Below are 25,521 nucleotides of genomic sequence, written 5' to 3' on the forward strand. Positions count from 1 at the left end.
GTAGTTAGGAATTGGAACAGGCTGCCCAGGGAAGTGGTGGAATCACCACTCCTGGAAGTGTTCAAAAGACGTGGAGATGTGGCATTTGGTGACATGGTTTAGTGGTGGCCTTGGCAGTGCTGAGTCGATGTCTGGACTCGATGATCTTGGAGGTCTTTTCCAGCCTAAAGGATTCTGTGATTCCATATTGAGGAAATATAAAGCACCTGGGCAACAATTGCTCTGTTCTCACAGAGAAATCAGGTTGTAAACAACGTCTTTTAAAGGCGGAATGTTGTAAAGAAAACGTTTTCATTCAAAAACTTAGGAGAAAGAGACCAACAGAATCTGCTCTGCACCCCTACAACTCCTGTACTTTAATTTCAACCAGAGACGCGCTAAAATGAACCGTTTATGCTGCACTTGAAAACCTGCTGAATCTTCCGGGATTTAGGCAATTGATTAATTTTTCATATTTAAATAACAAAGAGCCGAATCGCTAGGGAACACAAATCTATGCGCTGCGGGTTGCTGAGTGCCTACTCCCTGTGCTACGGACACCGAGGTAACCTCCTACACGGCTGAAGCACGCAACACACCAATCTCCGGGAAAAATCATGGAGGAGACACTCGGCCCCTGTCAGAGGCAGCACCTCGGCCGGGGCTCCCCGCCTCGCCCGAGCTGCTCTGGGCGGGCAGCTCCCAAGAGAGGCGCGGCCATGGCTGAAAGCATTTTAAGGGGGCACTGGCGCCAGGGCGGGAACACGGGCCGGCCGCGGCAGGACAGGAGGGGCGCGGAGAGAAAGGGTGACCCGCCCTCGGGGTCATGGGGGCTGTGAGGGAAGGAGACGTGGTGCTCCGCCAGGCGCTGCGCCGGGAGGCGAGGGGACCCACCCACCGCGGGGAGGAAGCCCTGCCTCCCAGCCCCGCCGCGGCTCGGCGGCCCGCTCGCGGTTCTCCTCCCATTCCTGCCCAGAAGGAGTCACGGCGGACTGTGATGGACAATGAGTTGGGGCTAACAGAGGAGCTTCTCTACAGTGAGGCGGCGCCATCTTGCAATACGGATGAAAAGCTGTGACGGGAGCCATTTTGCATTTGGCTGAGAGATGAGAAGCGTCTTATTACATTTCGCCTTCTGGGCGCCGCCATTTTAGGTTACGGCTGAGCCTCCTCCTTCCCAAGCACAACCTCATTGGGCGCCGCCATTTTGGCTTACGAACAAGACGGCGACCCGCAGGGGTCCTCACCCCCTCCCTTCCTCCCTTTAGGTGCCTTCATAAAATGCCCGTCGAGAATCCCCTCTTTTTTCGCCCCGCTCCCAAGATGGCGTCGATGCGGGAAAGCGACACCGGCCTGTGGCTGCACAACAAACTGGGCTCCACGGACGAGCTGTGGGCGCCGCCGAGCATTGCCTCACTGCTCACGGCCTCGGTCATCGACAACATCCGCCTCTGTTTCCACGGCCTTTCCTCGGCCGTAAAGCTCAAGCTGCTCCTAGGGATGCTGCACCTGCCCCGCCGGGCGGTGGATGAGGTGAGAGCCGGTGGGGAGTCGCAGCGAAGCGGGGTACGCGCGTGTGTGTGAGGGGGAGAGGTCGGAGATGGCGTGAGGGGAGAAGGGGAGGCAGTGCCAGCACCACCTCCCCCACCCTTTTCTTTCCACACGGAGGCTGCGGGGAGGGGGGACCCCGAGCTGCTCGCGGGGCGAAGCCGAGCGGCCGCAGCCCCTCAGGCCAGGGGCGTGTGATGGGGCTGGTCCCCACCTCTCCCTCGCAGCCTTCCTTGGACGGGGAGGAATAAGGAAAGAAGGTCTCCCAACTAGGAGGACTCGGTCCTCGGTGTGAGGAAAAGCGCCGAGATTCCCCGTGATAAGGGAGTGAGTGGAGTGGGAGCTTTGCCGCTGCTCCTCCTCTTCCTGCTCTTCGGGGATTCCCTGGTTGGCACTGGCCTTTTGAAAGCAGTTTGGACGTGAAACCCATTGTGTGGCCCACAAGGACTCGTTGTAGGGCTGTGTTTTGGGTGCCTTTTCGGAAGAGGGCTTTTCTGAGTCAGTGGTTGATCAATGGCTAAGACAGAGGCAGGATCGTTCAGGAGCTGTCGTGTGTGTGCTCGGTTTCCTCCACTCCTTCCTTAGTACTGGCAGCTCTGTAGGTGTCACAAGTCGAGCATCTCGGCTTTAGGAAGGACAGCAGCAAGTGCTGAAACTTTGGGAGTGGAAGATCTGGGGTCTGCACTGAGCAGTGCTTTTCCCCACCCTCCTGCAGACAGGTCTTGAGTGAGGAAAATTGCTGTGGTTTTTGTTTGCCTTTCTTTACCTTTCTGGGAACAGCTGGTGCTTTCCTCTGCCGTCCTACCCCAGCTAATAAAGTGGCTGGCTCGAGTCTGAGCTGGCTCTGCAAGCTTTTTCACTTGGCCCTGGACCATACCTCATCTGTACCTGGTTTATTCTTACCAGTGGGCAGCTACAGATGTTTGGGGCAATAGCTGGAGAATGTTTGGAAATCTTAAATTTCTTCAGCCAGACTGGAGGAATTCCTCTCCTACTTCCATCATGTAAAGTAGTGTTTCCTGGTAACAATCATGGAAGTGGTGTGTAGTTAGATTTCACCTTCCTGTGTAGAGTATCCTCAGCTGTGCTTTCACCAGTTTCTTTCTTGGCTAAGACACAGCTGCTGCTTAGGTTTAATATACGTATATACCAGGCAGGGTGTGGTATGTAACTTGGATTATTGTATGCTCAGCTTTTGTGCAGTTCTAGTCTGAAAATGAGCAAGCATCACCTTTAAGCAATAATTTAGTATATGTCAGTGTTTGTCTTGCCACATGCATCTGTATGATTGTTCACTGTGTTACAGTGGTGTCACTTAAAAAAAAACCAAAAAACTTGTTCAGCACGTTTATGCTAATTTTTAAAATATGATATTCATGTTTAGTGCCTGTCCAGTGAACAAGCTGTCATCCTTGTGTGTGATAAATGGGGTCATGTTTTAGATAAATGAAATAATCAAGGCCAGAAAGGGGGATGGAAGCTCATGTGAACTTGTTGAGTTTGCAGAATTCTTCTGAACTTAGTGTGAAAATCCAAGTAGCCTGGAAGAAATTAGTATTGCAGTGTTTAGAAAAATCCGTGGTGTTTTTAGATTGAAAAGAGCTTCAAAAAGCTCAGGGACTTTCATAAATAGCACTCATGGTAACTCTTAGAAGGAGCAGCATTTAAGCAAACCGAAATAATTTGTTAAAATGCTTCAAGAGTGTTCACTGGGTGGGTAAAAATGTTTCAAACCAAACCCAAGGAAGATGGCAGCCAGCAGCTTTCCTGGATCTGTGCTTTTGTTAGCCGTGGAGATAAACTGTATGTAGAGAAAAGCAAGTCAGTCAGTGTGCCTTTTAGTGTATCCTTAAAGTTATCAGTTGTGTTCCAAATGTAAAGCTCTTGTTACGGCTGTAACAAAATATTGTGGGATTTTTCAGTTTAGTAGAGTTCATGAATTCAATCGTAAGTTTAATCTTTTCATTGTAAACTCATGATGCTTGATTGAAATCTACCCTTAGCATCTTTAATTATTTCAGGAACATGAGATTTTTTTTTCTCCCCCTTAAACTGTGAGGAGTACCTTAAAAAAAAGGTTTCAAATAGAAAAACTCCCGAGGCAGAAGCCCTTAGCATTGCTAGTAGGCCTACTATTATCATTATAGACTTGCTTCTATAGATGGTAAAAATAGCTGATGTAACCAAATTGCTGACAGAAAGGGCTGTTGTCTTATCAGATGCTCATAATTTGTGGTTAGTTGGCTAAGATAGTTTTATTTGTGCAGATTTGTCACCTAAGTTACTGTCAAGAGTTTCAATATTTTAATTGGCATGGAGTATCTTGCACACAATATCCAGAAAACAGATAAATATGTCTGTGTCCAGAATGGCTGTGCTGTGCACATCTCTGTAGCAGCCTCTGCTTTTGTGTTGGGGGGTGCTGGGGGTGGTGCCTTCCTGCCAGGACAGAGTACCTGTAGCTGCCTGGAAGTGAATTTGTCCTTTGGAAATCACTCCCATGCCTGAAAATTATTAAACTTAACTATGAGAGTGCTTAATTAGTCTCTTTGGAAAGTCAGATGTCTTTCCCATGCCGTGTGCCAGTCTGTATCGATCATGTGCGAGAAGCACCGAGCTGGCATTTGGAAGCTTTAATTGTATTGGAAAACACATTGCATCAGCTTTGTAAAGCTTTGGGAATCTCGATAGCAGCTATAGGATATGTTACATGTTAAAAGATAGTCGCCTCTCTAGATAACAGATTCAACTGAGTTATTTTCTCTTCAAAATATTTTTTTTCTGTTTTCTGTATAGTAGCATTTTCATTAAAGATTAGAATAACATGGAAGCCGTTTGGGAGCAGACATTTGAGTAAAAAGCAGTGTGGGAATCAAGGAAACTGGTGGTATTTGGTTTAGAAGGGATTTAATTGCTCCTGGTCCTTTCTAAATCTCTGTGAAAGCTTCAGTCTAGACAAGTGAATCTTCAATGAGTTCTCTTGAAAGCTCAGTCCTTCACTTAAGTGGTTTTATCCTCATATGTAATATCTTTCAATTTGCATAATGTTTTCATTCAAAACTCCAAATATTATATAGATATAAGTGAGTTAATCCTCATAATACTCTTGTGGGACAAGTAAAAATCTAATTTTTTATCATGCTTTGAATTGGCTCTCATTTTAATTTTGTGTTTTGTAGGCAGTTACCAAAAATTCCTTTCCCACTGTAACTCTCTGGGCAGAACTTGAAAACTCTTGAATCTTACGGCTTTTCATCTGCTAAATTTTTTCTAGATAATTGCACTTATGTGAAATGATGCCTAAAGTTCAGTGTAGTGCTGACCAGAGTTTCAGTTATGAATTTGGCAGAACGGTTTTTTCTGTTTATTTTGCATATTATATTCTTGTTAACCTGATTCACAATGACAAGTGCAAGCTTTCTTTTTATGCCAATGTTTAATTTATTTGTTCAGGGTTAGACTGAGATGTTACAACCAAGTCTGGAGCAAGGACTGTGCTTCTGTGCTCTCTGAATTATCTTGAGAGGAAGATCCCTATCCCAGCAGGGACTTGCCTGTTTATTACAGTAGCTGCAAGAGAGCAGAAATCAAAACTGGTTCTTTGTACTGGTTTGTGTGCACCAGGAGTCATCTATGCATGGAAGTGGGAATTGTGGAGTATGGGTACAAAGGAATAAGAAGGGACATGACACTTGCATTTTCCTCTGTATTGAGAACACACTGGCTGTTGTGCACCTTTCTGGCCTGCGCTTAAAGTTCACAATTATTCTGTGATGTAAAAGTAGTATATTTTAATCCAATATTTCTCTTGAACACTTCAGCTCTTTTTCATTATTAAAATGCAAACCACATACAGTAGTGGTATTGACCCATCCTGGGTTTGTATTATGTAAATATTAATACTGTGTTTTCAATCCAGTGCTTTTAGTTTAATGAAAATGCTCTATAATGATAATGTGGATACCTATTAAATATCATCTCTTCTATAGCTCTGAGAGATTAAAGCTTCATTTGGTTTATTAGCCAACTGTTGATGCAGTTGTCTAAAAGTATTGTTACATATATTAATTTAGGCAGAATATAAAGCAAATAAATGGGAATTCTTTGCAAGTAGTTATCTTGAAGCTGTCATGTTGTGTGTTCCTAGTAACACTTCCTTTTTTTTATACGTCCCCACAGTCCTGTTAGTCCTTCCCGCACAGCCATTATAATCTCCCTTTGTCCCCAGACTCTTCCCATCCTGCCTGATCCCTACTTGCTAGATGTTTCTAGCTGTGGCCTGTGCTTTTTCTTATGTGCTAGCAGGCTGAGAAAAATACTTAAGGATCTTAAGTTTTAGATGAGAAAGACACTGGAACATGTTACATCAGATCTTGACATTCATGCTTAACAAGATGCTGGTTGGAGCTGGTGGGAGTCTTACTGACCCAGTGTTGCAATCTTAGACAATTAAGAGCTTGGGATTATGGCTCTGCCCTGTAAAGTAACAGGAAAACTGCATGTAGAATTCCCTATTGAGTTGCATTTCATGCATTCTCAAGCCATAAATGAAATGTTTCTTTTCAGCTGCCAGTTGAACAGTGAAGTGGGAACATGTGTTTAAATTGCCATTTGAAGACAAACCTGAGTCAAACTTGAATCCGGGCTTTTTAAACGCAAAGCCATATTCAGGCAAGGTCTCTGGTTAGCTCACAGTACTTGTTAGTGTGCTTTGCTTCCCTGTGTGTGATAGTGACTGTTCTTCTACCATGTTCTTTCTGTCATGAGGCCTTGTGATAGTGTTTTTTGCTGAGTGCTAGGCAAACAAATTGTTTCTTAGCTCCTTTCTTGAAGGAACCAAAGACCTGTAAAGCAGTGGGTCGTGGCATAAATAGGCTGCCTGAACTTTAGCCCTAAGAGCAGTGAGGATGCAACATGCCCAGACAAAAGCTGTACAGGAACTTAAATAGTATAGGCATGTAGCTCTGTGAATTTTTGGTACAAATAAGAATTTTGTGAAATAGATATGAAGGGTAAATTGTGAGGATGTAAGAGACATTTTTCCTCTAGCTATTGCCTGACTTTGTTTTGATGAAGGAAATTCTATTCTGTACACTTACCTGCATTAGTGGTGTCCATAGAAAAGCTTGTAAAAGCTATGAATTCATCAGCTCTTCTAGGATGTTTTAGGTTTCCAGGTGTTTCGTGTCAATCAGTACCTTGATTCCTTAAGGACAGATAAGAGAACAAAAGACTTGGCTTTGACAGGGTTCACAGTCATCCTCTTCCACTGTAGAAATTACTTTGTTAAGGAGTTTAGGGTTAGAATAGAGAGATTGACAAGTGTGTGGAGGTTCTGGTGGGGTTATGTTTACTGAGGAAGAAATGAGCAATGGAGAACAGCAAAGACTAGAACCTCAGAAATCAATTCTTTCCGCTGGGTAAGCGTTGGTTAAATTTGACAGCACATTAACCAGTGTGTGCTCCTGGTTATGTGCTCAGTTTAATCTAAAGCAAATCAATGGCACTGCTGAAGATGGGAACTGGCTCGTGTAGTGTCTTCTTCTTGCTCTCCTCTTTGTGCTTCTGGTGTTCGTGTGACTGCAGTCAGTCACACCAGGGAGCTGGTAGAGCTTAAAGCTAGAGAGATGCTCATTTTGGGTCAGATGGACTGATGCAGTTTGTTTCACTGGCACATAATGTGTGAGCCCTAAAACTTGCAGGGGGTAAAGGACAAACTGGCTCTGTAGTGGACTTGTAAACCCTTCCAAACTGAGAGGGCAATAACATGTGGATGAAAGGACTTGAGAAATGTCAATGTTTGCTTGCCTCTGAGCTTTAAAAGTAGATGGGAGAGAAATGGGGAGCAGAAATTTAACTTTTATTTCTTTTATTTAGAGTTGTATGCATAGAGTAAGCTTATTTTATTAAACCTTTTAATATGAGTGCTTTAAATAAAGGAAAAGAAATGCAGCATAAAGGCAAAGATGAGTCTCTTGCTTGTCTTCCCATGTTCAGAAACACGATGACTGTAACTAAGCTATTTGTGCCACAATGGGTTGTGAAAAATCAAAATTCAAGTATTTCCTTATACTTGCTTGTACATTTTTCAGCATTAATACAATGCAGATAGAGTATGGCAAACTACTTTGTGTAATTTTACTCTTGTGTTTTGTGGCGTTTTAGACACAGAATATTTCAAACATCTTAGTTCTCTGAAGCTAATGCTGTTCTTGCTTACATGAAAATTTATTTAGAAAAAAAGCAACTGTTCAGTCCTTGGGGGTTTAAACTTACTTGTGAATGAAGTAAACAACTGATTTAAGAGATTCACTGTGTAAACCCCTGACTGCAGTCACCTTGGTTTTCATTTCTTAATGCCAACAGATATGTTGGTCAGTAATTAAAAAAAATACTGTTACAATGAAACTTTTGAAATTCATTTCATGCATTATTTTGCATTTTTCCAACTAGAAAAATAACTTTTTTTTCTGACTGTAGAAGCTTTGGGTAGATGAAAACTCTTGTTACTTGTGGCATGTTAGAGGGCTGTGTTTACTTCTGTAATACCTGACTTTTGTCAAACAGTACAGTATTGATTAGGTTATTTTGGCTTAAGCTTAAGTAATATTTTGAAGACTTAATTATGATGCAGATATAATCTGTCTGCTTAATTATGCTGTAGGCTGGCAAGGGGCACATCTTCATTTAGATGCCTGTTCTAAGTAACTTGTATTCTAGTTGCATAGTCCTATCACTGAATAGAAGGTGTGGGTCCACAGGGAGTATGAGTGTAGAACATAAGGAGACAGTAATGTAAAAACTTGGCTGCTGCTTTTAGTAAAAATGCCCAGTGCTAAACAAAGCTTTGAGCTGCCAAAAGCTCAAAACAAACTTGGGTTAGATTGACTGAAAGCAGTATAAAAAAATTACCTTGGTTCATTCTTTGCTTGGTTCTAGAGTTAATGTATAACTTTGTGGAAACAGTCTCCCTCTTCCCTCCCCCAGTAGTAAAACATTGTGCATGTTTGTGTCTTTTTAAAATAAATCCAACTATAACCTGTTTAAAACTGTTTCCAATTGGTTCATTTTCTTTTTCTTTTTTTGTTAGATGAAAGGGGCACTGACTGAAATTATCCAGCTCGCTACCTTGGATTCAGACCCCTGGGTCTTAATGGTAGCTGATATTTTAAAATCCTTTCCAGATACTGGCTCCCTTAACCTTGATCTTGAAGAACAGAATCCCAATGTTCAAGATATTTTAGGAGAGCTTAGAGAGAAAGGTAAGCCTTTTCTGTTGGTGAAAATTGCAGGAATGTGGTGCCTTTTTTCAGGAATAACCTATCATTTCACAGGCAGCCTTGCTATCTTAACAGTAGAGGTACCAGAACAAGCACTGTCTTGTGTCTGAACTACCACAGTTCATGACTTGCGTGTTACTGGACTGGGAACTGGTATTTGAGGAACAGTAGCTTCTTAAATTATCTTTTCACGTATCATCAGAACTTAATGTCAGTTATTGCCCAGAGTGTGAAGGGCAGCACAAAAGTTGGTGTGGATTCATTAGTCTGAGAGACAGGCTGTGCTGCATCTTAATCAGTAGAGGTTTTTTCTATGTTGCTCTTCTCACTTTTGTGGTAGCAAAGATGCAGCAAGTTCTGTCTTGTGTGGACAGCCTCGTGAGTGTGTATGTGTGTAAACACCGCCACTGTCCTGGGCAGGGGCTGCCTCTGCTGGAAGTGTCTGGGCAGCAGGTGATAGGTGCTGGAGGGAAACTGATCTCAGGAAGAGCTGTGCTGCTGATGGTCAAGTAGATACAGATTGCCCAGCAGCTAAAAATACAGGGTCAGTCACTTGAACAGTTGCTGTTTCAAACAGTAAATGGTGATGCAAAACTACTCCTACTTCATTGGGTTTATTTTAGCACATTGTCTAGAAAAAGCCCTTGGGCATCCATGGACAGACATGATCTCAGGGCTGGGATTGCAGCAGAACAATAATTAAATGACTTGGAGGTGGTAACACTTTGTTTTCTTCCTATACACAAATGATCGTTTGTCTGTCTGCACTTGTGATTTGGATTTTCATTCAGTAGTTTGGTTTTCATGTATAATTTTTAAGGAATCTGAGAATTCAATAATTTTTATTTTTCTTTGACAATATTAGCATATTTAAGATACCTATAATTTGACTAGGTATAATTAAAATGGAAGCTTTTATGAAGCTAATATGAAAAACAAACATACTAATAACTGGTTATATATTGTGTAATAATTGGAACTAAATTACTCTTGGTGTTTATACAAGTAATCTAAAATTTAAAACCACCTGTACAGTCCAGTTGTAAAATGTTTTGTCATTAGCTGTCAAAGAGGTGCTAATACCCATACTGTGTTAACTCTTTATGCAGTAAGTGAATGTGAAACTTCAGCTATGTTGCCGTTGGAATGCCAGTACTTAAACAAAAATGCCTTGACAACACTAGCTGGGCCACTTACTCCCCCAGTGAAACATTTCCAGCTGAAAAGGAAACCTAAAAGTGCCACTCTTAGAGCTGAACTCTTGCAAAAGTGTAAGTAGTATTAAGATTGTGTACAAATTAAATGGTGAAAGGAAGAGTTATATTCAGTCTTATTCTCCAGTATGGTGATATACATTAAAATTTCCTGTTACAAGAGCTTTCCTGGATGAGGATGGACTGATGTGTGGAAGAGCAGGTGCAAGTCATTCCAGCCAGGATTGCATTAAAATGCTAATCTTGATTTAAATGCTGTTCAGATTTCAAGGCATACAAAGAGCTGTAGCTTTATAAAGCACAGATAGGTCCTCTCATGGGTATATTTAACAGTCAGTTGGGAGGACTTCTGAGGGACAGCTTTGGTTGAAGTTCCTGAAACAAAAGTAAAATGAGAACGTAGTTTTATTTTGGCTTGTGCTTTTGGAGCAGGGAGCAAGAGCTGCTAATTAACGCTTTCTTTCACTCAGTATGGTTGTATAGGGTGTAAAAACCAAGAGGGTTTCTCTTAACAAAAGGCAGCATATGTGCACATGTATGTATTGGTAGCTGGTTGAACTAAGTGATCTTAAAATAGTTTACTGCAGCTGCTGTTCTGTTGGAGCAGCTTGCTGCTTTCTTGCATGTAACTTGAGTTGGTCTGGTTAAATACAAGATTTGTAACTTTTTATGATGTGTCGTATAACTTTTTAAAATTATTTAAAATTCTGTTGAGTGAATTGCCTGTTCTGGTAATTTCTTTTAGTTTAGGCCACCTTGTCCATTGCATAGTCATATTGAATTTGCATTTTCTCCAAATACTGTGCGTACTTCACGTAAATGACCTGGGTTTTAATTAAAATACAATTCTTTTTTTGTTGCTATTCCTATCTCTTTATGTATTAATTAGTAACATTTTGTATAAGAAGCAATGTGTTACATATTTTTAGCAGAGGTTCTGTAATAACTAAAGCCCTTCTTCCTTTTAGCAACAGAAACTGCACAACAGCTCAAGAAGACTGCAGGAGTGCCTTTCCATGCCAAAGGCAGGGGCCTGGTCAAGAAGATAGATACAACAAGTATGGCTCACTTTCATCAGTTCTCAGAAAGAAAACCTGATAAAATGGCCTTGATGAAGAAAAAAATTACCATCTGTTTTTCACAAAAGCTTAATTCTTTTTTGAAGCAAAGGATTTTTCCCTTTCTGCCTCCCTCTCTCCTGATACTTAAATATTTCTGACATGTCTTGTCAGAAGGAACAACAGCGTGTGGGGTTTTTTAAATGGCAAGTGTATCTGCCATGCTTCTAAACTGTATGCAGCTAGATCATGCCTATAGACTTTGACAGGAATTTAATTTGCATCTCTCCAGGAATAACTCCTGACTAAGCCCTGTTGCTCCAAAACAGAGCAGAGTGGATCACACTAGTATGCTGTGCTCTTTGAAATGCTGTGAAGTAGACCGAAACTATCTTGTATTTGTATAATTCTGTCTGGAGAAAGAAAAGGGGGACTGTGTGTTCTCTGCAGTCAAGGCTGAGCAGTGAATTCTACATGGCAAACCTGTAGGATGATCCTTCAGCTTTGAATTAATACATTTCAGCTGTTTGTTCAAGTTCCTGAACTGCTTGAATTTTTCAAATAAGGAGTGAGAAGAGTGTTCAAAATTAGTTACATACTCTTAAGTCACTGCACAGGTATAACTTTCCTGGCCACCAGTGTGAACATTTGAGTGATTTCTTGATTTTGTGGCTGGAAGCTGTGAAGTATTTTGTCAGTGCTGTTTAAGGTGTAGCCTTGAGGGCTGAAGTTTGGCCTCATGTTCATGCAAAAATTGTGAAAAGTTTAGTTGTAATTTGAACTAAAAATTGTTCCATTATAGAAAAGGACTGTTAGTTCTTGGTATTTTGTGTAGCTGTTGAATTACTAAAGCCAGTTTTTAGACCTGGCCTTGAGAGCCAGTTGGCCTCTAGAAACAGGAGTTGAGGACCAGGTGAGGTTTGCTCTGCTGAAATGTAGTCACATGGGTCAGAGGATTGTCCTGTGGTGAAAACATTTTCAGTACAACATGTAGAGGGATACAGAGTCTCTAACCTCAAACTGAAGTTCTGTGTTTATCTTCACCTTACAGGGCATGATGAGATTGTCAGGAGGCTCAAAGACCTGATAGATCTGTATATGTGTCCCTAATCTTTTAATAGTTAAGAGATTGCTGTGTTTAGTGGTAGCATTTAAGTGTGAGGTAGAAGGGCAGCAGCATAGAGTTGGGGGAAGCAGATGCTTACAGGTGTAGCTGATGCTACTGAGTATTGAGCAGGTGTTCTGTTTGCACTATAGACCGAAATTGAGTCCTCCTCCTTGTCCAAGCAGCAGCTCTAGAATTTCAAACCCCTGTGTGAGGCAGTAACTTACCTTTGCAGTAGATCACAAGCCCTTAGCCCTGCAGAAGCTTGGCTAAGAACTTTGGTTATATACAGTTTTACCAAGTAACTAGATTGTGAAACTCAGAGGGCAACTTTGCCAATAATTTGATTCAAAACATTTATGTCCTATACTGTTACATGTTCAGAGTTTATTTTTTACAAGTAAGGAAAGCATCTGTGTGTGTAGGAAAAGTAGATTTTGTTAGCAGTGCACCTGTTTGATTACTTCACGTAGAATGGGGTTGCAAGCACTAGTCAGAGATTGGTTCTTACTCCTTTTTTGAAGGGTAAAACCCAATCTGACCTTTGAGGGACATGTAGTGTTATAGACAATTTGACATTATAAACATTTTAATTTAAAGGGGAAGTAGTGTGTGTGTTAAGAAGGGGAAGAGCTGAAGACCTCGTTTTAAAGCATTTTTCATAACCAATTAAACACATATTTCAGTTGTTGCTTTCTTTGCTCTTCCCTAAGCACCACTCAAAGGAATACCAAAACAAGCTCCGTTCAGGAGTACTTCCGCACCCAGTGTATTTAGTCCTTCTGGAAATAGAACTCCTATTCCTCCTTCAAGAACACCTTTGCGCAAAGAAAGAGGAGTAAAGGTAGGTGCACTCCTTGTTTTTCTGCTCAGTTCTTCTCTCACCTAAAGTGAATTTCTGCTGCTGATTTGAATCAATATATTAAAGGAAAAGAAATTGAGGATGATATTTAGAGATAAACTACATACATTTAGCAATGGTTAGTAAGTTCTATGTGGTCTTTCTTTTTAGCTTCTAGATATTTCTGAGCTGGATATGGTAGGTGCTGGCCGTGAAGCAAAGAGAAGAAGAAAGACATTAGGTTGGTACAGCATTCTACTTACAAAGGCTATCAGTACACCTGCAAATAGGATCAAGATTTGTAGTACCATTTTGTTCTTAATTTGCTAAAGCTTAGCCAGAGCTAAACTTTAAGAAATAAGGGGATGATACCAACCAACCCAAATAGGTTTTAAGGGAGGATTTTCACTTGTCTCAATGCTCCTACTCATATTGCCTTGTGCCTAGGTAATATACCTCAGTCATGTGAAAGGATTGAACTAATCAGTTGTGCTTTGGGCAGCCCACAGGTGTGACTGGCTTTGGTAGTGGAATTTTTCTGGGTTATTTTGATATGCTCACTTCTGCTGGCTGTATGGCCAAGTAAATTAATTGAAAGTAATGTTGAAAAACGTTATAGCACTCTCCAAAATTCTGACCCAGAGATCTTAGCAAGTGAATAGTATCTGATACACTGCTTCTAAGGCAAGTGACAGGGTAGTGCCCTTCTTAACCATACCAAGAAGATACACTGTGCAGCATATTTTTCCCAAAACAACTTTTTTGTATTAGTTACAAAAAAAAATAACACCTCAGAACAAAACCATAATTGCAATTAAAATGTTGCTTGGGCTTTCATGCTTCCTAATACCAAATTACTCAGTTACTGTATCGTGTACATTGTGGTTCCGTTCATTATTGGGTTCATTACAAAACTGTGTTTGGAGTTTACTGTATCTATTTCAGCATGTACCTCTTCAAGCATGTTTTAGCAGACTTTGAGAAATGTGGTTTTATACCTTTGTTTAAAAAGTATATTCAGTATTTCAGAAAAAAATTTTGGACTCACTTCCATTTTCGTGCAATAGATACGGAAGTTGTGGAAAAGCAAGCCAAAGAAGAAACAGTAGTAGAAAATGCTACCCCAGATTATGCTGCTGGCCTTGTATCTACACAGGTAAAACCAAGCAAAATTGATCAAACAAAAACCAACCAGTCAAAAAAAAAAAATAGTCTTGACATGTGCTATTCTAAACCACTTAAACACTGCAATGGTATTTTACTCACTTGTTGAAACATGTCTCTTTATTTAAAAATTTTTACATATTTTTTTCAAATATCCATTATATTTTCTCCAACAAAAAAGCAAACCAGTTGCTGGAAGTCGTTCAGTCAGGGAGAGGGGAGGGCAAGTCGTGTGTAGGCTTTTTTCTTCCTGTTTCAGATACAGTATATTAGAAAACGTGGTGCAGCTTTGTTTTGTTAGTCAGGACGTCGCTTCTACAAGAATGTTACGTCCTGCCCTTGGTTTTGAGTAAGAAACTGTCTGTTGGGCATGTGTGACACTCCAAGGCCAACATACGGGCAGAACATGGTAGGCCAGAGTCAGGAGTGAAGGTTATTGCCTCTCTTTCTGCAGTGCTAAGAGAATCTTTCTTTTAGCGAGTTCCACATTTTACAGAATGTCCCTATTTTATATTGTAGAGCTACCTTAAATTATTTGTCTGTTAGACTTATTCCCCTCAAAACTTCTTTCCTCTCTCACCCCGTTATGTTTACAAGACTGGATCAGGCAGAGAAATCTTCAATCATGCTGCTGTCTTTATGCTGTGTACTCGGTGTCATGTATAACTAAATACAAAATCAGGCTTTTTCTGTAGCCTTATCAGCCTGGATGGCATCAGTCATGTTGGTGTTGACTGCCTGTTTCAGTGGGAACAGAGTTTTTACCTGTGCTGTTACTGCTGCCTTCTGCTTCCCTGAGTCATAGAGGCCTTTGTGTTCTTGTGGGTGATATCCTAGTAGACCTTATGCCATGGATGAACACAGGTTCTGCTTGCTAATGGTGGAGAGCATGTTTTCTCTGCTTGTTCACTTAATCCTAGAGTGTAATTACTTCATAGAGTGCCATCTGCACAAATTTCTAATGTTTGAAGTAGAAAGTTAGTGTTGAACAGATTGTTAGGTAGGACTCCTAACAGAGGAGTCTGCAATTAAGTTCCCAAAAGGAGTATCTTAGTAAAACTAATGTTGAAGTTGTATTTAAAATGCAGAAACAGCCCATGAATGCTTGCAGTGTGGCTTTAATACTTTCTTTTCTGTTCTGTAGAAACTTGGCTCGTTGAACAATGAGCCTGCACTACCTTCTACAAGTTATTTACCTGCTACCCCCAGTGTGGTGCCGTCTTCCTCATACATCCCAAGCTCTGAAACACAGCCAGGTAACAGCCGCTTCTTTGCTCTTGGGACCTGATACCTCCAACTCTGTACAGTTTTACTGTCTGGCTGCTCTTTTATTTACAAACCTGTCCCTCAACTCGAGTGAAACTCCACCTTAGTGATGTAAAATCCATTGCAAGACTCCAGCCTTTGGGTTTGGGGTAACCAGACATGTCATTTAACCTAAGTAAAGAAAATAATTGTTGGCTCTAAATTTTAGAGTGACTTCTAGTTAAGTTAAATAAGCAAAATAATTTCCTGATTTGTTTTTTCTTACACAGTAATAGAAAATCTGGCTTTTATAATCCCCAAAGAGTAATCAGTATAAGTCTGGAGTATATATTCCATGCACACACATGCTAGCACATACAAAACAGTTGCTTTCAGAAGTCAGTTTTATTTCTAGAGGAAAATGCATATTACCTTTCACACAGTTTGGGATTAAGCCATCCATTTTTCTTTTACGTTTGTATAACAAAGATAATAGCAGGACTCCTGCATATTTTGAAAAGTGCTATGTTATTTTCAATTCTAGAAAATTGCCAGTAGTAAAAAATAGTTTTTACAAGTCCTTATTTCCTACACTTTTATTTTGACCCACTTAATTTTATTTTTCCTTCCCTGTTCTGTGTGAAGTCTTCAAAGGGATGTGTCAGTTTGTGCTAACAGATGTGTGTGACCAGATTCATGACCAGATCTGTTTGTTAACAGAGAACCGACATTTCAGTTTAATACATTATTTTTACTTTTGCTTCTGAGGTGTGGCATTTTGGGCACTATGGAAAATTACATATGCAAAACCCAGTCATTTCACTTGGCCTCAAAACAGTTCAGAATCTCTCTGAAGGTCCATGCACATCTCCCTCTGGCAGAAAATTGGCATCTCCAGAAGGAATGCAGCCAAGAACACATAAGTGTGTCAGCAGCTATAGTACTGTTTTCCAGATTGGTGGCATTGTGTTCAACAGCAGGAAAAGTCTAGTTTAAAATTCTTTATTCTCTATTCTTTCCTTTAAGAGTATGGAGTATTTAGCTTTTCTTATGGACTAGGAACATAAAACTGTTTCCTTGATATAAGATGCGCACAGAATATCCACAGATTGGGCCTCATATAATCTGAGGTTGCATAATTAAGACGTTACTTTATGAAAGTCAGTTATTCTGACAAGAGATAAAGCCAGTAATGAAACTTGTACAAAATTAAGGAATAACTAATAGTTGCAAATGTTTATCCTCTCAAATGTTCCACATCTACTGAAAAATATCAATATTGCTAAAACCATTGCCATTCCTGTGCCAAGGTGGAGAACCATAGACGTCTCATTTCTTAAAATCTGATCTGAAGGGTATCAGTGTAGCTCTCATCCATATCTGCCTTTAGTCTGCTGCTAACACAGTGTAAACAGGTCAGCTTAAATCTCATGAGGTTTGTGACCGGTGCTTAAGCAGCTGTGCCTGTGTCTAAGAGCTGCAAAAAAACATAGTGTCCACTGGGTAATTACCACTGGCGGGACAGATGGTAACTTGCATGGTCAAGCTGCTGTTACTTCATAAGTTGCCTCCAGCTGCAGCAAAGTGGGAATACTATAGCTTCCTTAGTGCAGGTGAATGGATCAACTTTGAGAAAGAACAGAGTTAAGCCCTGTCAAAGTTGTGGGGTTTTAACTTCTAGCAGCTAGTGTTTAAATAATGAGTGATTTATGAAGATTACATTTAATTCTGACATCTGTCAAGTGTATTTGTATTTTCAGTATCTGTTACTTAATTGCCACTTCCTTTGAAAGCTGCTGCTACATTAGGTAAAAACTGATGAAATCTTTTTGGACTTGCTTCTATGTGATAGTACAGCAACAATCCTGGTAGGATCAGAGTACAGTTGTTACAGCAGTATAAGCTAAAAAGTAAATAAAGCAGTTTCAATTTGATTAATCTCATGTCCATTAAACATCAAATTTCATGGTAAATATAGTGCAACCCATACTGGACAGCTAGTTACTCTGTTGTCCAATTATTTCTAAAAATAATTGAGTGGAAAGAGCATTAGCTCAACTTTTTCATATGGCTCTTAGATGGCATATTGAATTGTGCTAAAATGAATCATCAGAGATTTTAGTTTTCTTTAAAGACCACTGGTGATGCTAATCCCTTTTGTGGATTATAATGTTTTTAATTATCCTGACTGGTTTTTGCAGCTGGTTCTGCACGAGAGGCCTTGCAGACCAACAGACAGACTGAAGAGCCTGCAGCTCCAAATGCAACTACAACTCTCCCTGCACAGTTCAAACAAAGAACACCCATGTACAACAGTAACTCTAATCCCCCTGCAGCTACACCTACCTCACCCCTAACACCCACCACACCTCCTGCCATCTCTCCTGCGGCACAGGCACCACAAGTGGCCCCCCAGACTCAGCAACAGCCACCACCGAAGAAAAGCCTCTCTCTTACAGTAAGTTAAAACAGGCTCTTTTTAACTGATGATTTTGATGTGGATTGGATCTCATTTATATGTTGGCATTTCTTGGCCTTTGGATCATGGAGTGTTTGAGGCTGCTTTTTTATAACCGAAGGTTACAAAAACACTTTGTGGTTTAGTATTGCTGTTAATCACAAGATTTTTAGTTGTGCAATGTTAATGTTGCAGTAAAATGTCATTATTTAATGCCATTTGTTATGTAAAATAATGTGTTGCTCTTTAGAAAGAATTTTGGGAGAAAAGTGTATTTCCAGCAGAAGTTGCCCAGCCAATTGCACATAATATAAATTGCTTAAAATTGTCCTAACATTGCTGTAGTAGGAGAAAATATATCAATAGATTATTTTAAGGTAAAAGATTTTATTTCTGATCTACCTCATCCCCCCATTACACATTTTCCAAAGCCTGAGAGTGGGGATATATGCTGAAGCTTCTTATTCCTGGTACTTTGGTATGTATTATGTGCATGCTTGAAGTTCAATTCAAGATGCAGCTGATCTGAAGACTTTGCTAAGCACATCTGTAAGCCTGGGTTGCAAGATCTGAACTTTAACAAGCTGGGTGATTTCTTTTCAGTATCTCTACTGCATTTATTAAAGGCAAAAAAATCCTCTGAAATTATTGCAAGCCTGGGTTTGTTGGACTGTAGAGAAAGCACTGGATTTTTTTCTTCTTTTCCTAATGTTATAAAGGACACAAAGTTGATAACATAAACATTAAGCTTCTCACGTGTTTCTGTACCTATTTGAAGGTGGAGGTTTTTTATTCTGACTTTTCAGAATTCAGTTGTCACTGATGTGTTAGGTGTAAGTATTACAGAGGGGAAGGCTTGAAATTAAGATGCCTTTTTTGTTAACTTTCTGTAGGTCCTACAAACTTTCACCTTATTCTTTTATGCCCATCTGTGGGTATTAATGTGGTCCCTGTTGGCAGGGTTTTTCTCCACTGGAATTGACATTTTTTGTATCTGTTACAGAGGGAGCAAATGTATGCTGCACAGGAAATGTTCAAGACTGCAAACAAAGTTACAAGGCCAGAAAAGGCTCTTATACTTGGATTCATGGCAGGATCCAGAGGCATGTATTGATACTAATTTAGCTTACTTCTGAATACACAAATCTGAAATACAGCCTAGCATTTCTAAATGTGCATGTGAGAGTGCTTTGCTTTAGCTTTGTCTGTAAGTGCTGGACTCTTTTTGTTTTACTCTGGACTCCACATAGTATGAATTATAGTTCTAACTACCTGGAAACGGGTCTTTAGGGTCCATTTCCAGTAAGTCAACTGGTCTGTCGGAACAGCTGTGGACCACAGTATAACTGACCTCATTGTAGAATCATGGCTTAGGGTTGAAGAGAAACAAGGCAGCTGGTCAGCAGTGAACAGACTGGTTGAGTACTACGGCTCTGCCTAGAGGACCAATGAATGTAAATTCTGTTGTGGCAAGTTTATGTACAAGTCGGGTAGTACAGAACCTCTTTGCTAATTCCCTGCTTTAGAAACTGGCAGCTGTTATCTCAGACTTTAGATAACTACTGGTGCTGTGAATCATGGGGAGATAAGCTGTCTCATAGCCAGATCCTGTTATGTATTGGCCTTGATAGACCAAAGCTGTTTTACCTAGAAGATTATCAGATGTAAGATGAGAAGGGGGTAAAGAGTCCTTAAGTGAACTCCCATCATCTGCACTAGCTCTGATTTCTAATTTGGTATTTGGGGCTCTTATCACCAGAGTCCTGCAGCCTAAATGTGGCTCATGCATTTGGATTAACACAATACACTAGTGAGGATGACCAGAGCAGAGTTACTGTGGTGATCCCTGAGCTTTAAGTTTGGTACATCTTGCATTAATGACCGTGCTTTTAGTACTAGATGCTACTTCAAATTGCAGTAGGGGGCTGTACTTTAATATCTACATGGACAGCTTTTTCTAACACAAGGTAAAATACTATTTTGGAAGTGTGTATGTGATACAGATTCACATACACATATATAGTAAAGTATATATTAATATAAATTACTTCAGTAATAATGTCAGCACCTTCTGAAGGTTGGATAAATAACTGCCAACTGATATTCTTGAATATCAGTACCTTGAAGTGTAACATTTAATACTTCTACTGGCATGGAACTGAGTCTGGGACTAGTGGTTTCAATGAAGCTCTTTGGGCTTCTTTAACAGCTAAAAATTGTTGCGGCATTTAACTACAAAATGTATCCCAAGTAAAGGAAGTGGTAGTTCAAGTTTACTAACTCCCTTTTAAATATAAGCTTCTCTTCTGACTCTGAGGCAGAGAGAAATGACACTGGCGGCTTTACTACTTCTTTTATTGTTCTTCCAATTACTTTAGCCTTGAGCTTCATCTTTTGGGGTCTGGTTTTGTTATCTTTAAAGCATGGTCTCAGGAGTGTGGATGCAGAGAAGATCTTGGGCTATGTGCTTTACTCAGCTTTGGGTCTGAGGTTGTTACTTGTGGTTTTGGGGTTATTTTTCTAAGCATAAAAACCCCTACCTTGTTTAATATATTGTTGAAATGTATAACGTGTTTCTCTCCTTGTTTCTGCAGAGAATCCTTGCCAAGAGCAAGGTGACATCATCCAAATTAAGCTTAGTGAACATACAGAAGATTTACCAAAGGCAGATGGCACGGGCAGCACCACTATGTTGGTTGACACAGTCTTTGAAATGAACTATGCTACTGGTGAATGGACCAGATTCAAGAAGTACAAACCCATAACTAATGTTTCCTAAGAGATGCAGCAGCAGCAGACTGGACCAAATCAAGCTTAGAGTCAACCAACTCATAGAGTATGTCAACTGTACAAAATGGCACTCATGTGTACATGTCTTATTACCCTCCAGAGTAGAAGCTGTGCTCTGCAACCAAACTGAGCTCGGTGAACACAGAAGATGATGGTGTCAAACTCACTTTTTGTTTGGTTTTTTTTTTTTTTTTTATTAGTCTTGGGAGAGGGAAAGATGATCTTGAGGGGGGGAAGTTGTTGGTGTGTTTTTGTTTTCCTACAGTTCAAGATGCTGAAAAAGGAGATCACATCTGAAAGGTTACAGATGAGAGCAGTTTACTGCTAAGTACAAGAAGAGAAGACTACTGCACAGTCATTCACGGTTTGCTGTTAACTGAGGGCACAGATCTTTATTATAAAAACATTTTCTTTGGCAGCATGAGTTCTATCATAAGAATGACCACAGATCAGTGCGTCATAATTTTATATTTCAGCTGCAGTATAACTATTGCAGATGGTAGATGTCAGTGCCTAAAGGTACCCACTGTATGTTTAGCTTATTTATGCTTGGGTCATAGGATGAGATTGAGCAGCTTTGTTAACTCGCTATATTGTCAGTGTACATGCCCAGCATGAGTTAATCTATATTTGGCATTATTTGAGGTAGATGGAAACTGAGTATCATAACTTTCTGAAGAAAAAACCCATCAAAATCATAAAAGTAATGGTGGCTTGTCGCTGCTGAAATGGCAGTTTCTTGCCATAGGAGTCTTGGGGTAGAAGTTGGTCTATGGCTCTTGCATAGCAAGCCCTTTGCCCTGCATAACTTACCTGGAGGAAGGAAAACAACTACATCACAAGACCAATGGGAGCTCAATTTAAAAATGGCCCTAGAAATGGTTGGACATGTATCTGAGAAGAAGTAGTTCTGTTGTCTTGAGGCGCTGTTAATCTATGTTTGGTTGAGCAGTCATAATGTGTTTGATTGCCGAGCCCTCACCCAAAAAGTATTGAATGACTGTAGCTGTGGTTCTTAGCAGTATAGTTTTATCAGTATAATTGCTAATGTGGCCACAATTATACTGGTGTATAAATGTGCCTTGTACTTGTCCTCTGCTAGTAGAAGCACATTTTTCTTTATAACTCTGTTCATACCACTGGTATAATCTGGCTTTAATAGTACAAACAAAGCTGGCATTTACTGAGAGGATTTATGTACATAAGTCAGGATTCCTTCTTGGGAGACTTGGCTTCATCATTTGAAGGAGTCTTGGATTCAGTGTCTGGTTTCTGCCAGTACTTGAGTGTGGAGCTGTGCTTGGTTGGGAATGCTGCTTAGAAGGAAGAAATACAAAGATGAGTAGCAGAGTGGTGATGTGTTGAGGAGGTACCTTGGCTGACTTAAAGGTTCATGTTGAAGTGCAACTTCTAGGATGAAATGAGGCTTCCTTTTTTTTTTTTTTTTTTTTGTTTCTTTTTTCTGAAAAGAAAGCAGACCAAATCCCCTAGTACACTTGTATACTAATAAAGACATTTAGATGTTTGATTAGAGTCTTTTTTTACTGGGGAATTTTTATTGCATTTTAACCTTAGTTTTTCAATCAAACTACCCAACAGGACAGGGCAAATATAAATATTATTAAAAAAAAAACAACCCTGTATTCTGCAGTGTTTTAAGATGTGACCAAAAGCGTAGATTTCTTAACTTTATTTAAGCAAATATACAGAATGTTCTAGCTCTGTAATGGGCAGGTTATTTGTTGGTAACTGCTGCCATTACAGAGTGTTGTGCATGTTTTAGTGCGAAAGTTACATATTACTGTCACATTGGGGCTGTCCTCCCCAGAATTACCCATTTCAGAAACAACATAGATTGTAATTTTGGTTGCAACTTTTCTTTATAAACAGCTAGAAAACAGCTTGACAAGTGAGGATGGGTAGTGAGTTTTAGTTTTTAGGAGTTCAGTAGAATGTGTTATGGTTATAACTTATTTGATTTTAGAGCGTTACACAGTGAGGGCTAACAATAGCATATGAAAGTATTCATCTTTTAGAAGAAAGGTTTAAAGAAAAGTGACATTCCTTTTGTTGTCTGCGTTCAGATCTTAAAGTTTCCTTGTGATGACCAGTTTTCTGTAAACATGTATGATACTTCTGTCTCAATTGTTCGTGCTTGCTAGATGAGCTACAAGTATCAGATACAGTTGTTAAGGAGCATTTAGAAAATTGGCTGGCTTGAGGGGCGTGTTCTGTCATTGTAAACTGTTGATGCAAGACCTGTGCAATTCAGTCGTGGTCAGGAGCTGCTGTGTGGTGGCTCTTTTGTCTTGCTTGAGATTAATGGTGGTCCCTCACTAAACTTTCTGGGTCCACAAAAGTCTGCATTTCAGACCTGTGCTGTGGGGTGAAAATAGCTGTCCCTCTGCTCTTAAGAAGCCCTTCTAGAATCCAGTGGAGTCATTTGAGTGCAGTAGTATGTAGGAAGCTTAACCATGCTGCTATTTGTAATTGCTGCATAATGCAGTTGGTCTCCAGGCCTTTTTGTCTAAAGTCAGTCATATGCAATAAATGGAAATTTTAAATAGAGCTATAGTATATTTTTAATTCCGTTGACTCGTTAGGATGAGACAATTTAACACTGCAAAAGTAAATTATTTTTTAAAGTCACTCTATGACCCTCAATACCAGAGCATTACTTCAACTTGATCTGTGTATCTAGAAAGTGTTTCTTAAATGCCTAAAGAAAGGGAAGTTTCTGCAACATTGTTAAAATGATAAAGTAAGAAGTAAAACTACATGGAGTTCTTTGGTTCAGCAAATGAAACCATCAAATCTGTGTTCTGAAAGTAGGAATGATGCCAGACAAATCAGAAAGGGCAGTTTCAATATTGAAATTCCAATATATTGGAGTTGTTACATACAAAACAAATTCTGGCCCTGGAACTTGACATTTTTTGTCTTGAATACTCAGTCATGTGGATGTGAAGCTATTCAGTGAGGCTCAGTGTGTGCTGTAAGGTTAAACAAAAACATTTTGTTACTCTAGAGTGACTTGCAGATGTACTGATTTGACCAGAGAAGTAATTCAGGGTTTTCTTAAAGCTTTGGTTTTGTCCTTTCCTCATCCCTCTATCCAAGCATGAAGTTTTAGGAAATAGCACGCTCAAACTTTAGAACTTTGGGCTTGAACTGCACCTCATCAAGGAGGATGTCCCAGTCTCTCTTGCCCTTGCTTGTAGAGAAGCCCCTGTCTGTGCAAGCCTAGGCATGATATGAATTAGCTTCTTTGATTTGAGTATGAAATACTGGAGAAAGAAGCAATGAAAGCGGCTTGTGTTTTCCCCTTTCCTGTCCAAACTTTGTTTTCAGGGGAGAAAGAGCACATTCATCTTACCCAGGCTTCTTCAACAACTTGCCCTATAGTGAAGTGCTGGGTTTCTAAAGGCTCCATTTTCTTTTGTGTGTGCTGTGAGGACCAGAAAGAGTGCAATGAGTGTAATTAAGAAAGGGAGCCCAACAAGGATGCTGAGCAAGACTTCTGATCACAGATTCCATCTTTCTGTTCATTCTTTTGCAACTCTAATGCTTTGTAGTTATCTCCATACAAACCAGTCTAGGCTTAGTACAGTTAGCACTCTAATACTGGGCTGGTATTTTGTGGTTAACCTGATTTTCAGTGGTGGCTTTGCCATTTAGTCTTTCAGTTCAATACCATAGGATGCTGGATGCAGTGGGGAGGAGCCTTTGGTAGTTGCTTGACATTTTTATGTGGAATTGGTCACTTCTCTCACTAAGTTGTGTCAAAGTGTAGACCACTTGTCTAGATAAAAGAATCTTGAGACTTTGACATGACATGGTTTAAGAGTGAATCACATTTTCATTGTAAGATCTGACTGGAAAAAAAAAGACTAAGAAATGTTAAGCCAGAGCCCTCTGGGAATCTGGTGCCTTTAACAAAAACTGTCATTTTGTAAAATGTCACATCTATAGCATAGCCCGTATGTTTTCTATTGGTTTTTGTTTGGTTGGGGTTTTTTGTACAGATGTAAATTCAAAATATTCTGTCTTTGGGTACGTATTTTCAGTGTAATACAGTATGTATAATAAAAAATTTAGATTTTCTAAGGAAATGGACTGATACTCTTCTTAATAATCAAGTTGTTCATTGTACTAACAGTTGAGTTGTTGTACCACCAGCCTGAGACCAAACAGCCAAATTGCCTGATAATGTGTATTTTTTTCATATTTGTGGCATTGTTTCTGTAGGTACATTTCAGAGTTGGCATTTCAAAGCTGACAAGTGCTGGTTTTGCTGGTTTAGGATATTTTTGAGTAGATTTACTGAAATACCTGCTCTTGCTCTCTGGGTGGGTTCACTGCAAGCTGGTGAGCCCTGGGTGCAGTGTGTGGGTGTGCACATGCGGAAGCACTCAAGGCACAGCCGAGATCTGATGGTATGAGGAGGATCTGCCATGCACAGGTTCTGTGGATGAGGTGTGGAAGTGTGGAATAAACCCTGTTGTTCTACAGCACTGCCTTTTTCCGAATTGGAGCAATGGTGGCTTCTCGCAGTTTGAGTGCAGCAAAAGGTGGGTGTGTTTTGGTTTGGGATTGGTGGTTTTTTGGGTGGGGTTTGTTGTGGGTGTTCAGAAATTGTTTTCATGCTCATGTACTGTTCCTAGGGTCTGGTTCTGTGATAAGCATGAAGGTTTGTCTTACAGTGTTATGTGGAGATGTGTGGCTGGCCTTATCCCAATTTCCTTATGTGCAGCTGTGTGAAATGGCTCTGTTCCACATGCCTGTGCTGGGGTGGTGCCAGACATAGTCTGAAGTTTTTCTTTTCTGTGTCAGGTTGAC

General features: G+C 40.2%; 1 protein-coding gene across 1 annotated transcript; it reads left to right on the forward strand.

Annotated features, from left to right (window-relative positions):
• The first annotated feature begins 804 nt into the window (after positions 1 to 804).
• On the forward strand, positions 805 to 24,794 carry NELFA (negative elongation factor complex member A). Its single transcript, XM_008645095.2, has 11 exons — positions 805 to 1,512; positions 8,618 to 8,789; positions 9,917 to 10,078; positions 10,990 to 11,079; positions 12,898 to 13,028; positions 13,197 to 13,266; positions 14,093 to 14,181; positions 15,334 to 15,445; positions 17,636 to 17,892; positions 18,896 to 18,995; positions 20,487 to 24,794. The coding sequence occupies exons 1-11, from the start codon at positions 1,261 to 1,263 to the stop codon at positions 20,669 to 20,671; spliced, it is 1,620 nt and encodes a 539-aa protein (XP_008643317.1). The 5' UTR covers positions 805 to 1,260; the 3' UTR covers positions 20,672 to 24,794.
• Positions 24,795 to 25,521: the final 727 nt, after the last annotated feature.

Source organism: Corvus brachyrhynchos, unplaced genomic scaffold (genome assembly GCF_000691975.1).
Source record: "Corvus brachyrhynchos isolate BGI_N302 unplaced genomic scaffold, ASM69197v1 scaffold80, whole genome shotgun sequence".
NCBI lineage: Eukaryota > Metazoa > Chordata > Aves > Passeriformes > Corvidae > Corvus > Corvus brachyrhynchos.